The sequence below is a fragment of the Electrona antarctica genome (genome assembly GCF_951216825.1).
Source record: "Electrona antarctica genome assembly, chromosome: 1".
Lineage (NCBI taxonomy): Eukaryota > Metazoa > Chordata > Actinopteri > Myctophiformes > Myctophidae > Electrona > Electrona antarctica.
Genome location: NC_136806.1, coordinates 20,479,302 through 20,505,269, shown reverse-complemented (window position 1 = coordinate 20,505,269; position 25,968 = coordinate 20,479,302). Strand labels below are relative to the sequence as shown.

Genomic DNA, 25,968 nt, shown 5'->3' with positions numbered 1-25,968 from the left:
AAATGGCAAAAAAAATGCAATCACCAGTATCACAATTTTAAAATGGCAATACAGTATTTTTTGAGTGGTGTAAACCACTCCTACAACTGGCTTTTGTGTGCATAAAAAAATGACCATGGTTGCTATGTTCAAAATAATTTCTGACGTAATTAAATCACACCCGGGTGAACTGGATGACCGTAGCAACCGTGGTCATTTTCTCTGCGCAAAAAAAGCCAGTTGTGAAATCACATCCAGGTGATTTCTTTGTGTTATAGCCTAGATCTAGGAAAGTGGTCACTCAGTTCACCCGGGTGTGATTTCATTACGTCAGACATTACGTCAGACCACAGCTGATCATGCTATATAAAACCTTACACCACTCAGTTCACACGGGTGTGATTTTTATACTGACACTTCACTAACGCAACAATATCTGCAGCCACCAAATGTAATATAAATCCATTTTTATATCTTCCGTCTTGCATCTCCTTTTATAACTTTTAAATGTACTGTATATCTAAAACATTATGTACTGTATCTTCATGTCCCTTTTTTACTGCACCTGACCATACACAAATTCCCTGAAGAGAAAGGAACCTGTAATCTCAGCCATGAGAACATTTAAAATGGTTATTTAGAGAAAAGGTTTTGTGCGTCTAGGAATATCTAGTAGTAGTCCGATGATCGGACTCTGATCCCTCACACAGGGCAACTCTCTAAAAGTACAAATTAAGAATCATCTTGGTTCTCTAGTTCTCCATTCTTCTGTTGCTTGGAATGATACTCCTTGTTCTAGTACAGTAGTTCTAAATTAGTCCATCAGCTAAGTGCATAAATCATGTTTTGATGTTTATTTAAACATGCTAAGGCTACATGCACTTGACTGGGTGTTTCTTGTTGTAGGAACACAGCTACATCCTCGGTGTTAATTTAACTCAATTAAGTGTGCAAATTATTACTATCCAAGTGTTAAATGAACACGGAGGATTTTACTATGTACATTGCCCTGTGTCTTCAGGCCTTCAGGATTACCCTAATTAGTGGCTGGATGCTGATGGGGAAGAGTGTGTGTGTGTGTGTGTGTGTGTGTGTGTGTGTGTGTGTGTGTGTGTGTGTGTGTGTGTGTGTGTGTGTGTGTGTGTGTGTGTGTGTGTGTGTGTGTGGTATGATGAAAGTGGTAGAATCTGTCCTGCATTCTAGATTAGCAGAACGCTATAGCTGACGATGACAGCAGCTGCTAAAGACCCTCTCTAATGTCGTGGTTTACATTTCATATAACGACAGTGTTGGAACATACCTTTTCCCAGTGAACAATCTCCCAGGCACCATTTCTTAATACTGCGACGAACAGAGAGAGAGGTGATGAGAGGGGAGAGAGTTTAAAAAAAAGAGATTGTCGATCATTTTCTTTGTTTAGCCTACATATGCTATCCCAACAATTTATACAGTATACAGTATTTTGCAGGTAATTTCCCCTACCTTGACATTTCTTTTTGTTGACGACATTGTCAGCGTTGTGACGTTTCTGTAAGGAAACAAAAAGGGGACAATATTCATCATAGACACATTCCATCCTGAAACACATTAATACTAATTAAGTAAGCGGGCAGCCAATAGGCAGAGTAACATCCTCATTCATAACCCTGGAGACATACCATGCCTGATTAAAGAATCGATGCACGAACAAGGAGGAACAAAAGCTCACTAGACAAGAACAAACTCTGTCCTGGATTTCAACAACCACCTTTGAACTGAGGGCTCTGAGGTAAAGCTGGTCAACTGCCTTTTGACAGATACAGCACCATCCATAACTCCATTCATGATCTCACTGGCTTAAGAGCTTTTAGCTTTAGATCCGATACTGAAGTTTGAAACAGTATGCACTGTGAAGCGAATAGCAGTGTCTCAACACTCTGCCAATTTTAAACCTTTTACCGAGGGAATATCTATGCTGTGCAATCATGCTCTTTTTTAGCATCGCCTGTTGCACTCACACCTGGGAAGTGTGCATAACATACTGTACACACATCTACGGTTGTTCTTTGTTTTTGTTTTGTTTTTTATCCCACGATTTTGTAACTAATTTTTCACCCCTGTGTTATTATCTAATGTGATCCTGGGCTCTACACACCCTCCGCCAACCTGGGGAGAGCAACGGACTTGAACTCATGCTTCCTTCATGCATGAGTGTCCAAGTCGCTCCTTTACACCTGACAGGGGGAGTTTCCCTGGTTGGACGTAGCGTGTGGAAGGAACACGTTATTCCAACCAGTTCCTTTCCCCTCCATCAGGCGCCCTGGCTGGCCAGGGGGAGGTAGTTTAGAGACCAGGATTACTGCATGTTCTTTGTGAGGGTACCTGCCCATCTACGGTTGTTCAATAAAACACCACTGTGAAACAGTTTTGTACCATACTCAAGATTCAAATCTGCAACTTTCCTAACACGAGCCTCGTCTAACCTTTACAGACATGGCCATAACCACACTGCCCTTTTAAACATTGCACTGCAGCATGTCTCTGGATTTGTAAGTTTGGGTCCCAGGAGTACCTTCCTAGAAATGTAGTCAAAAGTACAATATTTGTCTTTGAAATGTATTGAAGTGAAAGTCATAAGATTCCAAAAACCAAATACTTAAAAAAAGTAGAGATACTCAAAAATGTACAGTACTTGTGTAAGGGGCCATGTTCACACTTCACAGAAAGGGTTTTTTGAGCTGCGTGTGCCTTTCTGCCATGCACTGCTTACTGCTATGGTAAAGGCAAGCTGGAGCAGTCCCCTAGCAAGCAAGGTCAGGACCTGGACAAATTAGTGACGTCTAGATCGGGGCCAGATCAAGCCAAACCAACACTACTCAGATCTGGCCTAGAATATCACCTGATTTCAGCCAACAAAAGATCTGCCCACTAAGACGGACGTCCAGAGAGAGTTCGATCGAGGCCAGATCAACTTAAGTCATAACTAGTCAGATCTGGCCCAGAATAAGCTATATTATTTCAACTGGTGAAGACGTCCTGGAAATAACGTAAAGATCATCCCCATATGGGCTGGGATCTGGCCTAGTCCTGAACGTCCTGATCACCACCGGAGGATGTCTTCATAACATCATCATGACGTCGTTTGGCTTGCTGGGCCTCTTTCCAATGGCAAGCATCATGCTTCAGCGCCCGTTGCATGCAGCATTTATTGGCAGCGTGCCCTGCAAGCTTCAAGCAGAAAATTGTTTCACTTTTGGAGAGGAGCGGTGCTCATCAGTGTCAAATGTGATCTTCCTGGTTATGTCTGACGATCCAGTAATTTACGACCTGACGTTGAATGGTTAACACAATCAGCGCTGGGATTTCTTTCAAAATAGCAGCTCGGGTGCCGCACAGATATGGCAGCTTTTAGAGCTTTTAGAGCAAGAGAGCGCGCTGCTGGGCCCAGAATTAATTTGTGACGTAGGACGTGACGTAGTGGTACCACAAGAACAGCGCGAGGCGAGGGGTACTATCATAGGGGCCAACCAATCATATAAACACTCGAGGGGTACTACTACTACTTTGTCAGTCTTACGGGTCCTTCAAAACGCCACTAAGATGAATGAATAGCGGAGGGCTAGCGGGGGGCTATGTCGCTCCTCATCCGCTCTCTAGCTATATTAGAACTATATGGTTCAAGCACAGTACAGTTGATAGGTTTGAATGTTGCAGGCATCAATAAACGCTCCGTTGCTCATAAAACGCTTTCTGTGAATGTGAACATGGCCCCTAATGTACTTGAAAAACCTAACATAAACCAAACATAAGGCAGAGTGTCGGTTCAGCTAAGCTCAACTAAAGGCAGCTGCTCAATCTATCTGAGGAATTCTCCTTTAGGTTTAGGTTTATTTATTTAGCATGTAGTACAAAAGATAGACAATACATATCAAAAAACAAAAATACAATGCAAGGAAAGGAAGAAGCCAGCTGGCTTATTTGGAATCCTTTCCTGTATGAGGTCAATTGATTTAAAACAGATTAAAAGTTCAATTAAGAACAATACAAAAGTCTAAGAGGTTTGGCAAAGGGGGGCAGATGTGCAATAAAGAAATAAAAAACAACAGACTGCACAAAAAAGGGAAATAAACAAAACAACAAACATACAAAAGAAAATATAACACATAAAAGTAAATCATGTAATCTACAGAGAGGAAGACATAAGATATTTCTTTAGATGTTTTTTGAATATTGACAGGGATAATGAGGATTTAAGTGAAGCATCTAGGGAATTCCAAAGATGAGGGCCTCTAAATTTGATGAAAGATTGATGTTTTGAAGTACGACAAAAAGGTAATTCAAAATCATCTCTTTGCCTTGTGGGGTAGGAGTGAATGTCAGAAGTAACACGGAAAAAATTGTGAAAAGAAGAGGGAATGTCTTGTATGCATTTTTTGAATTTAAACATAAATAAACAGGTCTGAAAAACGTTTACTTTGTCAATGGGTAATAGTGAATATTTGATAAAGAGCGGGGCAGACGGCTCATACCGATTTGAATGTGAAATCATTCTCAGAAACCTTTTTTGAATGATCAGTAATTTAGAGAGATGTGTTGAATATGTAGCAGCCCAGACAATATTACAGTAATTAATATGAGGGAAAATTAAGCTATAATAGAGTGTTAAGTGACATGAAGGAAGAACAAAAGGGCAGATTTTTCTCAATATACCAAGCATCTTCATAGACTTCATACATACAGAATCAATATGTTGTTTCCAATTTAAATGTTCGTCTATAATGACACCCAAGAATTTAGTATGTGGAACCTGGTAAATTTCAGAGCCATTGATTACAATTTTAGGTTTTTCTTTGGGAAATGTTTTGTTAATATTGCTAAAAATCATGAAGTTGCATTTTTTTATATTGAGAGTAAGCTTATTCAATTGAAACCATTTGAAAACATCCAACAATTCATCATTAACATATTTAACGAGAGTATTTAAATCCCTGTGTGAGGCAATGAGATTGGTATCATCTGCAAATAAAATAGGAAGAAACTTATTGCAGTTCATGGTTAAATCATTAATATAAATCAAAAATAATAAAGGACCAAGTATGGAGCCCTGTGGCACCCCGACTGAGATTTTCAACTTTGCAGATATGCAACCATTGATACATACATATTGGTCTCTGTCTTCTAGATAATTAGAAAACCACTTGAGAGCAACATCCTGAAGGCCATATCTATTAAGTTTAGAAACAAGAATTTTATGATTTACAGTATCGAAAGCTTTGGTTAAATCCAAGAAAACCCCAAGAACAAATTTCTCATCTTCTAGAGCAGAAGAGATATTGTTTGCAAGCTGTAACAGAGCTTGTTCAGTTGAGTATTTCTTGCGAAATCCATATTGGTGGCAATAGAGGATGTTGTTCTGAAGTAAGTGGGCTGAAATTCTGGAATAGATAAGTTTTTCCAAAATCTTTGAAAAGCAGGGAAGAATTGATATAGGACGATAATTGCTAAAATTATTTGAATCTCCTGATTTATGTAGCGGCACAACTTTTGCTATTTTGAGTTCATGCGGAACGACACCAGATTGTAAAGATAAACCAAAAATATGAGTTAAAGGTTGAATAATAAAATCAATTATTTCTTTGATGAAACTACTTCTGAACCCATCATGCCCTTCAGCAGAATTCTTTAAGTTTAAGACAATGCTTCTCACTTCAGCAATACTGGGGGGCTCAAAACTGCAGAGTGGAGAAAACTGACCCTTAATCAGACTAGCTGGTATTTCATCAGAATCATTTATGTTTGCTGCCAGCGAGAGGCCAATATTGACAAAGAAATCATTTAAACCATTTGCAATCTCTCCCTGATTGAGAGGAGAACCTTCATTTCCTAGTACCTCAACTGGAACAATTAATTGTTGTTTTTTGCGTTGTAGCAATTGATTAATGACACTCCACGTGGACTTAGTGTCATTAGATGCATGGATGAATTTGTCTGAGAAATATTTCTTTTTTGCATTCCTTACAGATTGAGTGAAAGCATTTTTGCATTTCTTATAAGTGTCCACATTAAGAGGCGTGGGACTTAGGATAGATTTTTTATATAGTTTCTTTTTTAGAAGAGAATGTTTTCTTAATTCTGTGGTGAACCAAAGGTTTGCTTTAGGAGCTTTTTTCTCTTTTGTAGAAGTTATCATTGGGAAGCATTTCTCAAAGACAGGATTAAAAAGCATTAAGAACAACTGGTAAGCTTTCTCCACATCTTGCAGCCCTAAAACACCATCCCATGAAACACACTTTATAGAAGATATGAAGAATTCTACATTCCTTTTGGAATATTTACGATATTTAATTTCCTCTTGTACCAAGTTATTACTAAGTGCATTATCATTAATATGAATTAATTGGAAAACCGGGAGATGATCTGAAATATCATTTAACAAGAGGCCAGAAGTAATTTCAAGGTTCAAAAAGTTAATTAAAATATTATCAATAAGTGTGGCTGATGAAGTAGTTATTCTGGATGGTCTGAGAATTGAAGGATACAAATAAGTAGAATAAATAAATTAAGAAAATCTACAGTAGCTGACTGTTTACTGTTGAGAAGGTTTACATTAAAGTCTCCTAATAATACACACCTTTTCCGCTCTTTAGAAATCATTTCAAGCGTGTGATAAAGGGCATCATTAAAAATGGCAAGATCTGACTCAGGTGGTCTGAAGTAGAAATCATAACCGGTGGCAAAGAAAGCTCTGCCGTTTCCGTCTTCAACCCAACCTCCGTCATCTAATTGTTTTCTCAAAATAAACTCAGACATTCCACTGAAAAGCATGAGCTGATGCCTTATTTACTTCATCCGTGCTATAGCGACTCGTGTGCTCCACCTCTTCAGACAATTTCACGTTGTCCCCATCTTTCTCTCTGGCTGTATTCTTTCATACACTCGCCCCACCCACCCCTCACGTTTTCTACCTCTCTATTTTTAGATTTCACGTTGTTCTTTTTGCCGTCTCTCTCTCTAACTCTGTTCTCTTTCCTCTGCCCCTGCCCAACACACATTTACTTCCAAGCTCTCTGCCCCTCTCACACACTATTATTCTCTATCTATGATTTCATGAAGAAGGAGTATTATGTAAATTATGTAGGTAAGCACAGTACGGTGGAGGCAGAGAGGCAGGCTGAGGTTATGTGTAGATACTGCAGTATGAGGTCGTCTCTGCAGACTTCAACCAGAGAAAGAAGTCTGCAGTGCTCCCTGGATTAACCCACTAAACGGCCTTTTATTTTAAAAAAAAAACATACAGTTGGAGGCCATCGATATTGTCCTTTTCTTTTTGCTGAGGTTTGCGTGATCTGCGCAAAAGGACAGTTAACCCATTTTGGGCGGGAACCCCTTTTGGTGTTTTAAACATTGTTATAATTTAGCTATTGAAAAATAGCAGATCTACAAGCTCATAGCGCGCCACCGAGTGACGCGCTACGAGCTTGTAGGTCTGCTATTTCTGAAAAATCGTGAAAATATTTATTTCAGAAAACTGGAGGATTTAGAAGGATTTTTTAAAATGTTGAGGTCAGGCCTAAATGGGTCAAATGATAAGGGACAATATCGGTGGCACCCAACTGTAGCGTGACGGTGGTAAAAACAGTAAGCTCACATGACTGATTCGTCCCCACTCTAATTAGATCGCTTGGACATGAGACAGTGCAGTGTCTTATGTCTGCAGAAGCAGATATATTGAAGTGATGAGTGACCCGTCTGCAAAGTTTCAAATTAGGGTCTGCCTCATGGTCTCCTTAACTGATGTCGACGACAATGACGTAACATTTGAATTGAATTGATTTGAACTACATTGCTTTTCCCACCCAAAATCTACAGAAAGACGATTGCTGTTTAAGTTTGAATCTTCAGAGTAAAGCTCATTTAGTTTTGGACAATTACATAAGTGCGTTGTAACTTGCATGGCATACCAGATTTGTCCTGGATTAAGACTAAATTCAAAGGAATAGAATAACTACAACTTAAAAATTAAAACAGCTCGGAATAGATTTTCTGGCGTCTCTTTCCACAGAGCATACTGTGTAGGCTAACAGCAGGAGTACCGGTATGCGATCTACAGTTTGAACGCACAATGCATCATTCATGAAGCTCAAGAGGTCGATGCTGCCCTGGCATGTCGACCCGGGAGGGACAGAGAGCAGTGGTAGAAAATACATGTTGTGCAGCAGGTGACCTTCAATAAGGACAGTCATCAATTGCTCCCTGCCCATGTTTTTCACGAGAGGCCAGGAGAAAAGTGCTGCGCTGGGCACCTCAGCACTAGATACGAGCTAATGGTATAGAGTAACTGTCCACTGAGACCAGGGTAGAAGGATCGCATTGCAGGGTCACTGCAATACAGCATAATGCAACATCCTCTCACTTGGTACTGACAAACTTTAGCGGGCAAAGGAGATATATTGCTGTAACTAACTTATTCCGTTTTATCATGTAATGTTAACTGACTCAATGAGTAGTCCGAGTTCATAGCATACAGCTGTGGCCTCTGGAGTGAATGTGAGAGTGTGTGTGTACGTGCATGTGTGTTCGTCTCGGTGTCTGCAGTACAGTCTGTCTGAATGTGCCTGTCTGTGTCCATCTCTACGTGCATCTCTGCAGGTGTACCTCCACGTACGGGTGTATCCTTGGTGTGTGTGCGCAAGTGTTTCCCTGTCTATGTCTGAGGTCCAGTATTGTGCATGCGCGCGCGTGTGTCAGGGGATTGTGGTTGGGTAAGCATCACTGTCTTCTCTCTGCTCTACAGGGACACAGTTGGAAACACTCAGAGGAGACTGAGAAACCTGGATGCAAAAAAAAGCAAAAAAGCCACTCACCCTCCAATCTTGGATGTTCATTTTAAAACTTTTAAAGCCAGGCGATACTTGGGCGTCCCTTTTACCCTTGCCAGGCAAAAACTGAAAAGAACTACAGATGGAGGACCCTATGACGCGGTTGTTGAACCGGAAGTATTAACTGACGCTGTTTCCGTAGGTCGATCTAGCATGAAACTATCATGAAACACGATAATCTTTTATTGACCTTCTAATATCATGCCTCACCTCATATCACCTCATCTGCGCCTCAATTCGGAGATAAACGCCGCAAAATATCGCGGCCATTACAGGACTCTATGGAGTGCCATGTAAGAATTTAAGTAGTAGTAACAACGTTTCTCACCAGATCTTCAATGAACTCCTTGACCGCGGCCACCACGAGGATGAAGAGCAGAGGTACCAGGGTGGTCCATCGACCGGTGGGTGACACGTCAGGGATTTGCTGGTGGGGAAACGGTGAAGAACATCAGGTTAAGTCGAAATCACTGATAGCATTGACGTTTACTGCAAGTTTGTCACAAAGTGCTTTAGAGACCAATAAACATTATTAACAAATTCAAGGTCGACTGCCAGTTCAGGAAAAAACAGAGGACCCGAATGGAAACAAGACTTTTTTTTGTGCTATCCTTTTAGACCAAGTGTTTGACTGTACTAGTAAAGTATTCAATCAATCAATCAAAGTCAGTAAGCCAATTACTAGTAGTTTCGGCACTGTGGGCAGGTGCCAAGTCCTGCTGAAAAAATTAAATTTAAAAAAAAATCAGCATCTCCATAAAGCTCGTCAACATACGGAAGCACAAATAGTTTAACGTTTAAAAACATTTGAAATCTGAAGCTTTTTTTGCAAACTAAATAGTTTTGGGGAAAATGCAAGTTCTAATTGTCCCAAAACGTACACAAAATATGTTTCAAAAAGCTTTATACCAACATGTACAATGTTGCAATGTGACATACCGGCAAAAAGTTCTGGATGGTTCATAAAATGTAGCAGAAGATCAGAAATGTATGCCTGTTTTCCCATGCACACACACACAGGAAAACGGGCAATCACACTTAATACATAATACAGCAAACATAATATAATACATAACCCAAACTGTACACACAGACACACACATTGTCATACACGTCACACGCCTTCTTCTTTCACATACCAACATGGCATGGAATGACATATTCCAACACACAAGGACACTTACTGCACATAAACCATTTTACTGTACATGGTATGTCTGCGCACGCACACACACATGTCACAGGGCTCTCCTTGAGTTTGTCAGGACATTTGTCAGGGCGGGGTCACAGGTGCAGGCTATAGTATGAGTGGGGCCATTAAGCATTAGGTTGACATCGCTATGGACTGAGGAGGTGAAATAAAGCATATCCATCGCTCCTTCAACAGCAGGCGGGGTGGGGCAGAGTGTCATCCTCTAAGTACACAGAATGTCATCCACTCATGATGGCGAGATGGAGGTTATAGATGTCGAAGCGTGGTGACACACGCAGGGAAAAGCCAAAGGAAGAATAGCCCATCGTCACTGTCAGGTGGAAACCTTGCAGCCTACGTCGGAAGCCATTACTTTTCCAGGAAATGGAAAAATATTTATTTATTTATCCAGCTCTTGTTAATACTTTTCATTGGTTCAACATTTACAATATAATAAAATATTAGGGAATATATAATATATGTATATAAACTAACAGTAGGGTTGGTATTATTAACATACCCACATGCCAATAATACTTTCTATTGGAAATAATAACTGTAGAAATTAACTGAATATTTAATCATTTGAGTATTAAATCTTCAAAACTAAAGGCAGGCCAGAAGGACAGTCAACAAGCGAGGCATTGACAAGACACCCACGACTTTAGCATTGCTAGAAGAAAACTCTGGTAAACAGAGCTCTCTTTCTTCCTCATTAGGGAAGACGTTTTGTTCAAGGTTGCAACATCGACAGGGCAGGTAATGAAGATTCACACCAGCTGCTCTTCAAAGACACAGCTCCAAGGTCGTTGAATCCGGCCCCGCCCGTCCCCACAGCTCTCATTATTCAGTCAGCACAAAATCTAGGTGAAGACAAGAGTCTGAGCAGAGCCGGCTGCACTCCCTGGAGCTGGGGACACCTGGGGTGCAAGCTCATTTTGGGCTCCTCTACTGTAGGTCATGAAGTTGTGATTCGTGGGTGAAGATTAAGTGTTCTTAAACAGAATTATCAAAGCGTCTGGAGACAGTAGCCAATAACATTGCAGTTTATGTGGTACTTATGTGGTACGAGTGTTAATGGAGATCCAGAGCAGGGACATACAGTATAGGGCAGTCGGGTCAAAATTGACAATGAGAGAAATGTTTTTAATTTATTAAGTGAATCTATAGTATTTTGCCAAAGCCCAGTCTCTTCTTCATCTGTACTAAAAGTACCATCTCACTGGGCCATCTGTTTTTGTGAGATGGCCTTTCTTCCTTTTGTATTGTTTGTCATGGCTTTCCAAAGACAAAACACAATTTCCAAAAGGTCACATGTCTGGAATTTAATAACACCCTGACGCCCTCACAGAGCTATAATACATACTGTATATGTGCTTGGGATGAATAATACATGCAATGTATGTTCCTTTCCAGAGGCAACGTGAATTGACTGCAGCCTCATCACGCATTATAGCCTACCACACATCATAGGCCTTGAAAATACATGAGCTGCTATTGAGAACCATTATTTATGGACCATGCGCATTGCAATGTGCAAATCAGAAACACAACGAGCCAGCCTGCAAATTTGGAGCCATATATGGACCATATATTTACAGATAGTTATTTGAACAAATGTACGTATATTGTAAAAGATCCACATTTTAGCTGATGCACGCAGGCTGGCTATATCCTCCCCATGAGGCTGGCTATATCCCCATGAGGCTGGCTATATCCCATGAGGCTGGCTATATCCCCATGAGGCTGGCTATATGTCTATATCCTCATGAGGCTGGCTATATCCCCATGAGGCTGGCTATCTCCCCATGAGGCTGGCTATATCCCCATGAGGCTGGCTATATCCCCATGAGGCTGGCTATCTCCCCATGAGGCTGGCTATCTCCCCATGAGGCTGGCTATCTCCCCATGAGGCTGGCTAGATCCCCATGAGGCTGGCTAGATCCCCATGAGGCTGGCTAGATCCCCATGAGGCTGGCTAGATCCCCATGAGGCTGGCTATCTCCCCATGAGGCTGGCTATATCCCCATGAGGCTGGCTATATCCCCATGAGGATGGCTATATCCCCATGAGGCTGGATTTGGACAAATCAAGCTTGCGTTCTTTTAGCTGTTGGTCTGTAAATTAGCTTATTTATTTTGTTTATTTTGATTGCAATAAAACCCACAAATCAATTGACCTTTTACTGGTGCCAGTTCCTAACTACAGCCACCTGTAAGTGCTCCTTTAGAGCGGTTTACAAAGAGAGGAGGGATTCACACTTCGTTATGACATTCCACATTTTGATGGAATAGCAGGAGAAGGAATTTTAACCCTTGTTCGTGCCAAATCTGGGTTGAACGTGATTTGTGGAGCTCCCTCTGGTGTTGTGATTGTGGACTTGATTGACATTTTGAAAGAAGTTATTATTTTTCATTTAATTGCTGTATCCAAGATCTTACTTACATTGATAAGCATCTATTCGAGTACTGTAGCCTACGGTATATATACTATGTAAAAGATTGATTACCAACAAACCTTTTGAATTAAAAGACACACATTTGCTATGTTGGGTCGTGTCAATATATTGTGTGCCTCCTTAACATGAGTATAACAAAAACAAAAAAAGTGTGACCGTAGATTCTACTGTAAGCCAGTTGAGTTCTTTGCATTGGTTCCTGCCTACAGTATGTGTGACTGAGAGCGTAGTATGAATGACCCTGATGAATCTATGATGTGCAGTCTGCAGCTTGACTTTGAGCAGTTTACTTAAACTCTCAAACCATTAAGAGCACAAGTGCCATAAAATCAAGTAAGCTAATGGTCTTTTCAGATGGGCAGCGTGTGACGCAGACGTTGTCGCCCGGATCAACAGCAGGTCTGCTTTAGGTCTGCTCATGAGGGTCGCGACAACGCAAGCATAAAAAAAAAATCTTGTATAAAAAAACTCTAGTCAGTCTTTGGCGTGTGTACGTAATGAGCACGCGTGCAACAATTTCACAGGACCGTGCCCACGTATAAATATGCTTGTGTTGTCGCCCCTCAACTTCTCTGCGCATACCAAAAAAAACGCAGACCTCTCATTGAAAATGAATTACTAGCCGGTGTAGCCGACAGTAACCTAAAGTTATAGCAAAACAAGAAATTTAATTTAAGTTACAGCCTGGCTTCCCTCGCAATATAAAGAAAACAAGTGCATCTGTGTCTGACGGAAACACAATGGAGAGTCTCTTTTCCCTGTGTTTCATCCGGTTTGAACCTGTGAGAGCTCTTAGTGTATAATATCTAATCGAATATGTTCTATTTATTCTGACTTCCTCATTACTAGTGAGGTTTATTGAAATGCAATGTTTCATGTAACTCTCACTATAGAGTACGCCAATTTCTCTTAAATTGAAAGTCTGAAAATTACTTTTAAGATTTAGATCTACTTTAATAGTGCTTATAGTTAATTACATTCCAAGGAGTCCATTTGGTTACATTTGTGTATTCTTCAGAGCTACACCAAAACTCACAGTGCACGTCATAACGTCACCATCGACCCCCCTTCCCCACCTTCACCAATGTATCCTCATTTTTTTCCCTCATGCCGACGCGCTTGGCTGTTTTTTTCTTTTGCAACAGATTTTGCCTAAATATGCTTTGAACAGTTTACATAATGTGTAGCCTAGTGTGTGTGTGTGTGTGTGTGTGTGTGTATACACTTGCTATAGGTGACTAGGGTCGAGCGATCTAGTCATATCAATTTAGGATATGGTGGTAGGTTTTTACATCTTCACAAAAGACTTACAAAGCGAATGAGGGCCAGTGAACTCCCAACACTTACATTTCTAAACACAACCTTTTATTAACTGGTAATAAGAGTATAAATCACACAAGGAATTATCATCCTTTTATCCATTCCCCCATTGCCGTGGGCCATTTCATACTCACACCGCCCCAAAACAATGCGACAGACAGACAGACAGACAGACAGACAGACAGACAGACAGACAGACAGACAGACAGACAGACAGACAGACAGACCAGACACTTACCTGCAGGAGTGCAATGAAAAGAAAGAAGGAGTTAGCTGCCCTTCTGAACTGCGAGTAGAGGAACCGCGGAAGGAAGGTGAGACAGTTGTACTTTGCAGTGCTGGAGACACAACAGGACAGTCAACGAGGTGATGGAGGGGGGATGAGAAAGAGAAAACAAGAAATGTGTTAAATGAAATAAGTTGACCATTATTATTTGTTTGGTCTGCACTCAGTCAAACTTTTTGAATTGTAGATATTTTATAATAATGTATTATTCTGCGAAGCACTTTAGCCGTAGCCTTGCATAGCCAGCCTTGATCTGCCGTTGCAATGCATATTGCCCCAGGCAGATTAAGTCTGGCCCCTCTCAATTGTGGGAAGACTTCACGGGTGAAGTCAAGCAGATTAATCTGGAATCAGGCTATAACCAACCAGGGCCCAGTATTCAAATATGGGGCGGGACATTGCAAAACAAAATCTAATACTGAGAGGGACGAGATCAATATCCACGCAGTGATATTAGTATCGTTACGCAAGGCTACTTTAGCCGTGTATTCAATTTGCGATACAAATAAGGCTGCTTTCAGTGCCTTGCCGTGTTTTAGGAGTGCCTAAAACCTCTCCAACATCATTAATATTTCAAATAAGGTGCACTCTCCCTCTCGTCCTTTCCCATACAAATGAAATATTCAACAGCCAGTGAAACTGATCTGCACATCCACTTGGTATTTTTGTCAGCCAACCATGATGTTGTTAGCAATCCTTCTTCTACCAGATGATCCGTTTTCCCAGACAACCATCTACGAAATCATTTGAATTAATCTCTTAAAACAATGTATGAAACCATTATAAAACTTGCAAAAGAACAGAGAGACCCATGTGTATCTAGTATTATCTACTACGAAGCTCATTATTTAGGCCATGGTAATCCTTGTATGTAGTATGTTTACCAAAGCCGTCCAAATACACTTTGATCAATGTCAGCAGCCCTCCCCTTCCGGGAGGAAGTTTCCTTCCCCGAGGAAGGAATTTGAGATGAGAAGGCTGTATGTTTGTTCTTGTACTTGTATAGTTAGTTTCTGCACTTCAATAGAGGAAGAGAAAGCAGAGTATAGTCTTCCAAACAGAAGCTGAGGTAAGTATGAGATTAGATAATGTAGTGGTGAGGGCTGAGGTTGATTGATGCTAGGGAAATAATATAATATAATATTATTACACGTAATAGTGTGCGTGCGTGCGTGCGTGCGTGCGTGCATGCGTGTGTGCGTGCGTGCATGCGGCCATTGATGAACAGTGGGGCCAGCAGACTAAATGACCATAAAGAATAATTAGGAGCCACATCAGAGCTGGCAAGGCAGATGGAGATTGCCCCTGGCAGAAATGAGCAATGGGTGCCAGGAACGCGTGTGTGTGTGTGTGTGTGTGTGTGTGTGTGTGTGTGTGTGTGTTTAGATCTCCAGCAATCTGATTTACAGCGGTGTTGAAGGGCCAGCCAAACAGCCACTTTGGGAGCAGATATATGGAATGATCTATGCCATGCCACTGGCATTGCTAGGCGTGCCCATGCACACTGTACAATACACATGTGCTGCATGGGTAAATTCAGACGAATGTCAAATGTACATTCACAAAATTATTGTTATTTATTATTATTGCACAATCACACACTAGTTCTGTGTGCGTATAAACATGCGTTTTCCACCCTTGCTGCTCACATACAGTACATCTAAGAGTCAACCGAGTCTTTCATTCAAATCCACTTAAGGAGTGGGTTTTCTTTCAAACCCTTTTGTTATTTTGCCGTGAATAGGTTCTCCTATGAAATGGATTTTTTTGTATTTATTTTTTTGTAAAGTGGTACAAAATGTAACTCTGGTACAATGCAACATAATCCAACAACATAAAAAGGAGCTCATATACTATACTACTATAACTTGGTCTGCCTCAGTCGGACTGAGGACTTGATAATTATGTAAAATGTAGAGTGAAATGAAACGGAACTGAAGGCATTATTTACAATATGGTTGAACAAAACCAGATCTGCATACTGAAGACACATGTTAATGTTAAGAGTGAAGGGCGCTTGGCATGGAGTTCTCTTTTTGGTTTTGTTTTCGCTTCTACCAGTGGTAAATGTATAAATTGGATAGGTTATATTAAGCTAAGAAAACAACTAACACGGAATTAAAGTTCTAATTCACACCTTGCTTGTTTGTAAATGTTTGATCAATAGTGCCCCTGTCAAGTATTTTTCCTCACCCACCCAGAAGAAAATAAAATCTATAAAAAGGACTTTTATAACACCTTGATCTTGGCTCTGTCTTTGCCCTCATTAACAATTCCAGGATCTATAAATTATGCCACAACTCTTCATGAATATGCCAATATGCCACACCCCTGGAATCAACATGCAAGGAAAACTCAGCTCGGTTTATACAAAACTCCATTACGAGCATACCGGTAGCTGTGTAATGGAGCGGAGGCACCGCTCAGAAAATATAGGTCTGTTCCAGCGCCAGTCTGTTCTATTGACTTCCTACACTTGCTGTCTTGTGGGTCTGTTGTCCTGTCTTGTGGGTCTGTTGTCCTGTCTTGTGGGTCTGTTGTCCAATCAGAGGCAGAGTACAGCCATGCATTATGAATATGCAGAGACTTTCAGGCAAGCCATGTGTTTATTATGCATGCCTTTGAAGAGGATTTGATTGACATGTCACACGCCAAAGTAATCTGCGACAGATGATGTTGTGCCTCACCTGAATGTCATGCATACCGTTATGGGATAGGGGTGTTCCGTTTGTATGTAGTATTTTATGTTGTCCGTTTTTAATTGGACCCCGAGTCTGAACAAATAAAGTTGATTGATTGATTGTCACATCAGCTTTCACAGATCGGGTGGGTCTTAAGGCCAGTTTGGAGGTAAAAATACATTTAGAGAAAACATAGTGCCAAAAACCACCAGGATTTTTTTCATTGTTGGAACTTAAAAAACACTAGACCTGTATGTGCCCGTTAGCTACCGGCCTACTTGGGAACGATGCAACTTGGGAACCACCATGGCAATCAATTGGCTGAGGCAGAGGCTGGAAATTGCACAGGTGAGGGGATTTAGGCTGATTAGGCCCACTAGCAGAGCCTGACCAGAGCCTTTTGTGGTGGTTCTGGAGAACCGTGGGTCCGACCGACTTGATACCGGGCACTGCACTCCCTGCGGGGGTGTGGAACGCGTGTGTTGAATTTGAAGTCGGTGGGGCAAACAGTTCTCGAGTTACGTGCATTACAACCGTACGCACACACGCAGAGACGTGGCGCATTTATAGTAGGATGTTAAAAACTCCAAAAACATGATTTTATGCCGAGTGCCTCTTTAAGGACTTCTTTTCCCAGTGTAGTTTATCACCCCCTCCAGCTTGCAAGCCAGTCTCTCCTCTTCACTCATTTAGTGCAACTTTTGGCTGTTTGTGGGACGATTTTTGATGATGTACCTGTATATACGTACATACTGTATGCAAAATAAAGACAAATTAACTAGAAGAGGCATATATAATATATACCAAATATATAATATATACCAAAACGTAATCAAGACAGTGTCTTTTTCTGCGCATAAGTTTGGATATGCACATTTTGTTCATTTAGACCCGAGGCCGATTCTACAACCCATTAGACCTGGCTGGAACACCTATTCCAAGCTGCATTCAACCCCCTACCCTTGTGATTTTTTTATTTAATTCTTCTGTTGTTGTGATTTTGTGCATTTTTGACAATGTATTTTATTCTATTGTGTGCCTCCTTGCTATGTTTTTATATATGTTTCTCTGTTAAAGCACTTTGTGACTGGTTCTTAAAAGGTGCTATACAAATAAAGCTTTATTATTATTATTATTTCCAAATAGTAGCCGTACCGAACATATACGCCCGTCGCCTACCAACGAATATCTTCCAGGGGTCTGACACCATTTTGCGTATTAGATTTGTATGTTTTTTCAGCCTAATTTGGGTCCACCAGGGCTATTATTTGCAGTTTCTTCAGCCTAATTTGAACTGTAACCAAATAATAGCCCGGTGCAAAAATAAATAAAATCCTGGACCAAATAGCTGCCTGGTTCGTTTTAAATGCCCGGGGTCCAAATTGATTTTGCGTATTAAACAGCCAGGCTACTATTTGGAAATTTACGCTATACGTTGTTATACCTTTCAAGCCAGAACACCTCTGTGTGTAGGTGTTGCTATATACAGTACAGTTTAATACAAATTATAATATGAAGTTTTTCAGAAAACCTCAGGATTTAGAAGGCGTTTTTATAATTGGTCTAAATGGGATAAAAGTGTAAATGCACCGAACACACATAATACACAGATTTGATTCAGTACCCACACTTTTTAGACTTGAGAGCTACTTTCAAAATGACCAGCTCAACCAGATCTACCCACCAAAAATATATATTATCCCATTGCTGAAAGTAGTTTAGACAATTAGACAAATGCACTACTGATTGCATTGTGTGTTTGAGCTGTCCTTTTTTTAGGTCAATGATCAATCCAATGAAGTCACCGTAATTCAAGTGGCAGATGCCAAAAATAGTTTATTTATTTAAATTGTATATTTTAGGGGCATGTCATGTGGTCTACTGGTAGATCACGATCTACCTTTTGGGCAACCCTGGTCTACACTGTATTTACACATTGACCTTCATGTGGTGAGACACAATAAGAAACAGGTGTCGTTCTGGAACATTTTCTTATGCAATAGTTTATCGCAAACCGTACCTCAGGCTTTGGTGTCATATGCTACCTTTTGCACTGTGAAGGACTAGTATTAAGGCTGTAATACTGATAAGAGGTCTAGTCTAAATGTATGCATCGCTACCCCGATGCCTTTTCCCCCTCCAATAACGTCTAAACTCATCCCTTCCCTCTCTCCTTATCGCTTCATCTTCCTCCCTCGCTATATCCTCCCCTCTGTACCTCATGGGGTAGCTCGGAAAAGCATGTCATGTCTTAATCTTCCGTTATCCTTATACCGTAGCGCAATCTGCGCGGGGGCCAGGCAGACACAGAGAAGCTTTCATGCTCCTTTTAATGGCTGATTACGGGTCCTCATCGCCTTTCAGTTCCTGCCCGGTCGCCTGAGGACTGAGACGACACGAAGAGTGCACTTCCTCCCTCTGTTCTGCTTCCAGCCCTGCTCAGGTTACAGCCATGGAGAGGTTGGAATGGAAGCTTTTAATTCCTCCTATCCGCAACGCCACAGCAGAATGAGTACATGACCTCACGTCACAGTGAATATTCTCTTCGTTTTGCCCTTCGTGTCCATGCACGCAAGGGCTGCACAGCATTCACAGAACCATAATTTGGTATTGAGGCTGCAATATATTTTATTATTATTAAATTATTATTATTGTTAGGGCGACATAGGTGATAGTGTGGAGAATATAATATAAGATGAAATGTTTTCTCACAGTGCAAGTTTAATATTGAAGTCAGGAATTCCACAAAAACAAGGGGATCTCTGATAGTGAAATCAAAGAAAGAGAACCTGCACACTATCTGAACTTTAAAAAAAATGTTGCTCTTATACTTATAGGTAAAAAATATATAAAAGAGGCCAGTTACAAACACTTAATCTGAAAAATTGCAGCCGCCAGTGTCCAGTTTCTATAATGTTTCTGATCACCTGCTCAGTCTTTGACCTCACTCAGCACAGGTGAGCCATCGACCAGGATGTGCACAAACAAGTAGAAAAATGACAACAGCAGTGAAACGGAAACAACAAGGCTTGCCAACATCAAGATTGGCTGACAAAAATACCAAGTGGATGTGCAGCCCTGATAGATATGAGGTGAAAACAAAAACATCGAGCAGCCAGCCATTCACCAAGTATTGTGAGTTTGTGAAAGACACAATGGAATAACCTTCAAAAGCACAGAATTAAAGTGAAGGTTAAGAGAGACAATGTTAGATAGTGCTCCACTATTCAGTATAGCCTGCATAGCCTTCTTTGACAACGTAATATTTTTGGAAAGGTCAAGGCTATTCCTGGCATGAGTCATGACAGTTTTTACGTTCCTCCATAGATCAATAGTCTTGAGATCAAATGTAAAACATTTATTTGGGGATTTTATGTACAGCCATGAGAGGGCCAACAGTACCTGACCTGGCATGAATGATGACATCATAACATCTCGACTTCACCATTAGCAAACTCCTATTGTGTGCACAAACAATGACAGAGGAACTTTCCCAAAGAAACCAGCTAAACCGGTCATTAACATGGCTAAGGCTGAACAAAATGTATCAGAGTGTATCTGCATGTGTACAGTGCAATCAAGTGTTATTTAACCAACTGCATCACATCTGGTAAATTTTTCGGGGGAGAGATTTAGCATAGAGGGGGAAAATTAAGTAAAGATCCCTGGGTCATAATGGTCAGCAAAGTATATACGCTGGGTATAAGTAGGAAACTGTGTTAGTTAAATTAACACCCAGGGGTTTGCTGCGTGTGCGTTTGATTGCCATTGTATCACTTATCCCTTGTCTATCACATAAGGAAATGCAACATCAGCATTTGAAGGACACGCAAAAGACAATACCGTAAGTGTCTCTATAGCTCCGCGACTCTTGATTGCCATGGGACAAGTTGTGCGCATCTCACCGTGATCCACATTTACGGTATGGTCAGATGTGCTCCGACTACCAGCACAGCTGAATCAACAGCATCCCTCAGACACAATAGAGAAACAAGGTCACTGCGGCCCATAGTATTTAGCGAGTGCCTTACTATAATGCTGCCCGTACTGGCTGTTGACTAGTGTGACAATGAGTGTAGAGCATTTGAGAAGAGTGAAACTCAGCACGCCTTATTCGATGTCCAAGCTCAGTCTTTTTGGGTGTGTACAGTGGGTTGCAATTGATACTGGCATAGTAAGTAGTTGGACGCCCATGCATGCACTATTAAAATGAAGGTTGAGGGGTTTAAACGGTTTTACATTTTCAAAACTGCAACATTCCACTCAAGCAATCATCTTCAGAGCACACAATTAAATAATTGAAACATAGTACTTTTCAGTTTAAAAGAATGGGATTACACTCAATGCTATTTTATTACACAAGATATGTACAGTATGTATATTTAAGATATTAGATATTTAAGGTTGAAGGATACTTTAGTGTTCCATCTTGTGTACATGTACATAAGAATAAAACATTTTTGTTTGGCTTCCTTCAGACAAGCATAGATTACAGTTATTATAGTTCATGACAGACAATGTGTTTTCAGCCCTCCTCCCTTCTCTCATCATGAAATCGTCAAATGTGAGCTGCCATTCCATATTATACAAGTGCAGTGGTTGACCCACAGCTAGGGTTGATCCGAGCACGTGATCGGAAATCACCATTTTCAAATGATCGGAATTGGATCGGGAGCAAAAAAAACGTGACCGGGACCAATATTAAATCCATATCATGCTATTAGACTGGATATTGTCTGTGATTTTGGATATTGTACTATTGTGATATGGCTATGTGTTCTATAAAAATCACACCCGTGTGAAGTGAAGGGCGCTCTAATCATCATCATGCCGTTAATGCACTATGCCTAGTCTGCCTATTCGCTCAGACACTGTGACCTAAAATTCTCCGTACATTGTCAATGGGAATTTAATGTTTGTGTAGGACAAAAATAGACACTAGCCGATTTGCTCAGACACTATGATGTAAAATTCTCCATTCATTGTCAATGGGAATTTAATGTTTGTGTAGGAGGGAAATCTACACTAAAAGCTGAATATAGGAGGGGCTAGCTCCAATACCAGGAAAAACCGGAATTGTCAGATAAAATAAAATGATTGGAATCGGATCGGGAGGACAAAAACGTCTTCGGGACATGCCTACCCACAGGGGTGCCATGCTATTAATCCGATGGCCCATTTTGTCCGATGCACAATTGGTCCAACATGACACCAACCAAAAATGTTTAGAACTATTGGGACTTCTGGATAATAGGGCGTCGGACCGATGGACCACAGTACTGTACAAACACTTGAAACACTACACCGATGCTGATCTACATCCAACACTTGTGGGTTCCTAGTTTACTTAGCTTGAGAGAGGACGTGAAAGTGTGATATATTAAGTTACTACTGTAGTCTAGAAGCCTTGAGAACAATATCTAGAAATACTTATTTTGCTGAAACAAGAAACTATTTAGATGAGGTGTGCATCTTGCATGTGTCCAATCACTATTATTATCTGTAAAGGAAGGTTCACACATCTCAGATGGCAGTTGCCATGCAATGAACCATTTTAACCACCTCAAAAGAAAAAGAACAGTCAAACAGTGAGGGTTTCCGAGTTGAGTGCATCAGCTGCAGTTGCAAAGCCAGCTGCTACACGACCAAAACAAACAAGCCAAATAAAGGTATTAGAGCAGTGAATTGACCCCAGCTCGGTATTAGGCCACATACCCCCGCGTTTGAGTTTATTTTCATATACAGTGTATCTCTGGGTCCTCAATCTACACAGTAAAATCCTCAAATACTTATTAAATTCTGAGAGTGTACATGTTGAAAAAAACATTAGCATCACCCTTTTGGGCGCCCCAGCGAAGAAGCATAGTATAGCGTGGTATAAATGGAACGACTTGCATCAGTCCCGACATGCATAGCCCCAAATAGGCCGGCACCCAAAATGGTGACGTTAATGTTCTAAACATCATGCATATACCTGCTGTCACATAGGCTATATGTACTGTATATTAGCACGTCACTGGTCCCCTGGTTATGAAAATACCCGACAGGAGTCACAGGACCCCGAGACCCGTCGGTAAAACCATTATCTCGGACCTTCAGTTTGTTCTGTCCATCATTATACAGGATTCCAGAAGATTCCAGTGTTCAGCGCTGATTGGTAGAGAAAAGCATGAACCACTACAATGATTACACTGACCTGGGATCAGATTACTGCAGCGAAATATATAATATGCGGGGGAACAAAGCTCAGCTGAGCGGAGAGCACACAGACTCAGCGCATCAACACTATAAGTCACTCACTCTACCTCTAATCTCTCTCTTCTCACAGAATACTACAAAGCATGCATCTACACACCTGCAAATAAAGCTGAATCTGATTCTAGTGACGTCATTGATGACATCAATCCTGGTCGTCTCGGCAGCCTGCAGGCCCCATGCATGGCACATGAAAATCCCTTTTCTAAGCATTAGAACCTGCATGACTAGCCTAGCCCTGACCTTTCGGGCGTGTTCAGGGTGGTATGGCCGTAAGCAAGTTTTTAGCGCTACAACTACAGTATGTACTGTAAATTATGCTGTATGCTACAACTATATTGGCCTAGCATGGTATATCTGTACTCAGCCAACGCTGGTGTCCTTTACTCAAGCAGTGGAGCCCAAAGTGGGCCACACGTGGAGACCACAGGTTTTCATGAGGAACAACATTTTCACTAATATGTCATTTGTTAGAATTAGACGATGGCAAAGCAACACAGTTACAGTAAGTTACTTCTTAATAAATCATAAAACTAAAGTGCTCTCAGCAGTTGGTTTCCTGGGACAAAAACCTACTGAATGGTGTTGGCCCAAAGCCTATCTATTTAGAGGTTGTTGGTATGAATGTTTGGGCATAGGGGGGGTCCCCACATGATTTTGCGGGGTCCCCAGATGAGAGTGAACTTCACTGTCATCTACAATTCCAAGTGCTTGTCAGGGTGAGGAGTCCCCAGTTCAAATATGATTATTTTGTGGGGGTCACCGACTAAAAACGTTAAGAAGCCCTGCTCTACAGTACCTCCAGGCCACTGCTGAAATAGGTTGACATTTGTGTGGTGGCTCCACAGCTTAAGTATGACTCAATTCAGCTGGTTTGTTTGTGCCTCCGGGGGCTTATGTAGGGTTGAAGGGGAAAAGGCCAGTAATGCATCGGGTCAATGTGGAAAACACCCTTCGCCCGTGAGCTTCCACGTTGCCAGGTTCAAAAATAGCAGCGAACTTTACAAATAGCAACCTATACGCCAGAGAATAATGTAATGTTCAAAAGTATACTGCTGCTTAGTGCTTTCTAGTGATTAATTTTAGCAGTAGTGCCACTTGAACAGGCGATATTGTACAGTGAAGGTGAGCTTGCCTTGTTGGGTGGCAGATTTTTAGGGTACCCCTTGTGTGACTGACACGGACTGTCTGGTATGCAACCTATTTTTGTGGCTTTCGAGATCAGGTGCCTTTGCGGTCACCAGCTGCATGTTACATGTCTATCAAGCCATAAAAACCCTGTTTGCTTACACTTCTCAAACGGCCATGTTTCCTGTCTTCATTCACCAAGAATCAAGAGGGATTCAATTCATGTTATATTTCTCATACAGGAGCAAAATGTTGGTGGAGCATGTTCCATAATGTTGCACAACGACGCAATATAATAATATAATATAATGTTCTATTATAATATAGAACCTAATTATCAAAGACTCAACGTGTCACTCAACAAAAATAATAATAGTAGGGATGTGCATGACTCAACAAAAGCACCGTTCTTAGGACAGATTTTTCAGTAAAAATGTGGCAACGGACAGAAAAAAATCATCCGTAACATTTTCTCTCACTAATCATTATTCTCATGAATAAACTGTTACCATGAGCAGCAAAAATATGACTTAAATGTATTCAAACAAAATTATGGTATTGACCTCTCAAATCAATTTTACCTGACACGGTTGTTGCAGAACTTTGCGTACTGCGGCTGATTGAGGAATATGAGTCTGGCATCTTCTTGGTCAGCTAAGGAAGTCTTTTCTGTGGTGTCCTCTGTCTTCTCATACCCTGTAGAAAAGGCACAAAATATATATATTTGAAAATTACAGATAATCTCAGAAATTACAATTTCCTGTATGCTCCCATGTTAGTCCCATGTGAATTAGTAGAGCATAAGTCTATTTTGATCGAGTCCCCCCAAAAGCTATTAAATACTTGCCATTTTCAACCTGTAGGAAATTCAAATTCATTAAAATCTGCTCTCATCTTTGTCTCCACCAGGCCGAAGGCATGGGGAGAGAGTATGTTTTGCACGTCCGTCTGTGTACAGCTAATCTCCGGCACCGTTAACCCGGTCGATGCCAAATTTTGCACACACACTCCCTGGATGCCAACGATGAACCTCTGCCAAATTTTCCAGAACAGCCTGTTATAGCGCCACCAGGAGGGCGACTTTTGAAAAATATAAAAAATATATATATTACTGTTCAAGCCGGATCTGTCCGATATTTCCTATTCCATCCTAATTGGCTAACATTGGCTTTCAAAGTTTGCAGGATTGGCCCGTTTTGAACAAAAAGCCTCAAATCATGAACGCAGCGTGCAATTTACGTGAAATCTTTCACAGACTTTCCTACTAGGCTGAATTATCCCACCCTTTTCACATTGGCCTGTTATAGCGCCACCAACAGGTGGATTTTTGCAAAACACATTTTTGGACCAAAATGCCTCAAATCATCCAATCATCCAAGGCGTAATTAGAAATGGCACACTTTTCACATTGGCCTATTATAGCGCCACCAGGAGGCCACAACCTGAGTCCTGTGCCCCGAGGGGAACTTTATCTAGTTTTATTTATGTATTCATAAAAAAAAATTACAACATGATATAACACCACAAAGCAGACAGATGTTTCAGCTTGTAATCTTTTAAAATGCACAGTAGCTTTACACAGCACATCTGGATGCCATGGTGGCTTTTTGTCTCAGCAGTCCAACTCTAATGTGTTTATATGTGCACCATCAAGCACCAAGTCACCAAGTTCATTTCAGCTCACGACATTTTCTGCATGTCATCCCCTCTCCTTCTCCTTTGTTTACGGAGAAGAAAAGGCCACCGAAAGAATAGACTGGAAAAGAAAAGAATACAGAGACCATAAAGTATTTCCACATTTCTCAAAGTCA

The 25,968-nt window shown here is 41.0% G+C and overlaps 1 protein-coding gene across 2 annotated transcripts in view; it reads right to left on the bottom strand.

Annotated features, from left to right (window-relative positions):
- The window catches only part of atp8a1 (ATPase phospholipid transporting 8A1), a 158,743-nt gene that overhangs the window by 110,181 nt on the left and 22,594 nt on the right, over positions 1-25,968 (bottom strand). For both annotated transcript variants that reach the window (XM_079509325.1, XM_079509326.1), the window contains exons 2-6: positions 24,739-24,853; positions 14,046-14,145; positions 9,166-9,264; positions 1,462-1,507; positions 1,280-1,320 (exon numbers count right to left, since the gene is read on the bottom strand). In XM_079509325.1, coding sequence (XP_079365451.1) covers positions 1,280-1,320; positions 1,462-1,507; positions 9,166-9,264; positions 14,046-14,145; positions 24,739-24,853 — 401 coding nt within the window. The remainder of the gene's footprint in view (positions 1-1,279; positions 1,321-1,461; positions 1,508-9,165; positions 9,265-14,045; positions 14,146-24,738; positions 24,854-25,968) is intronic.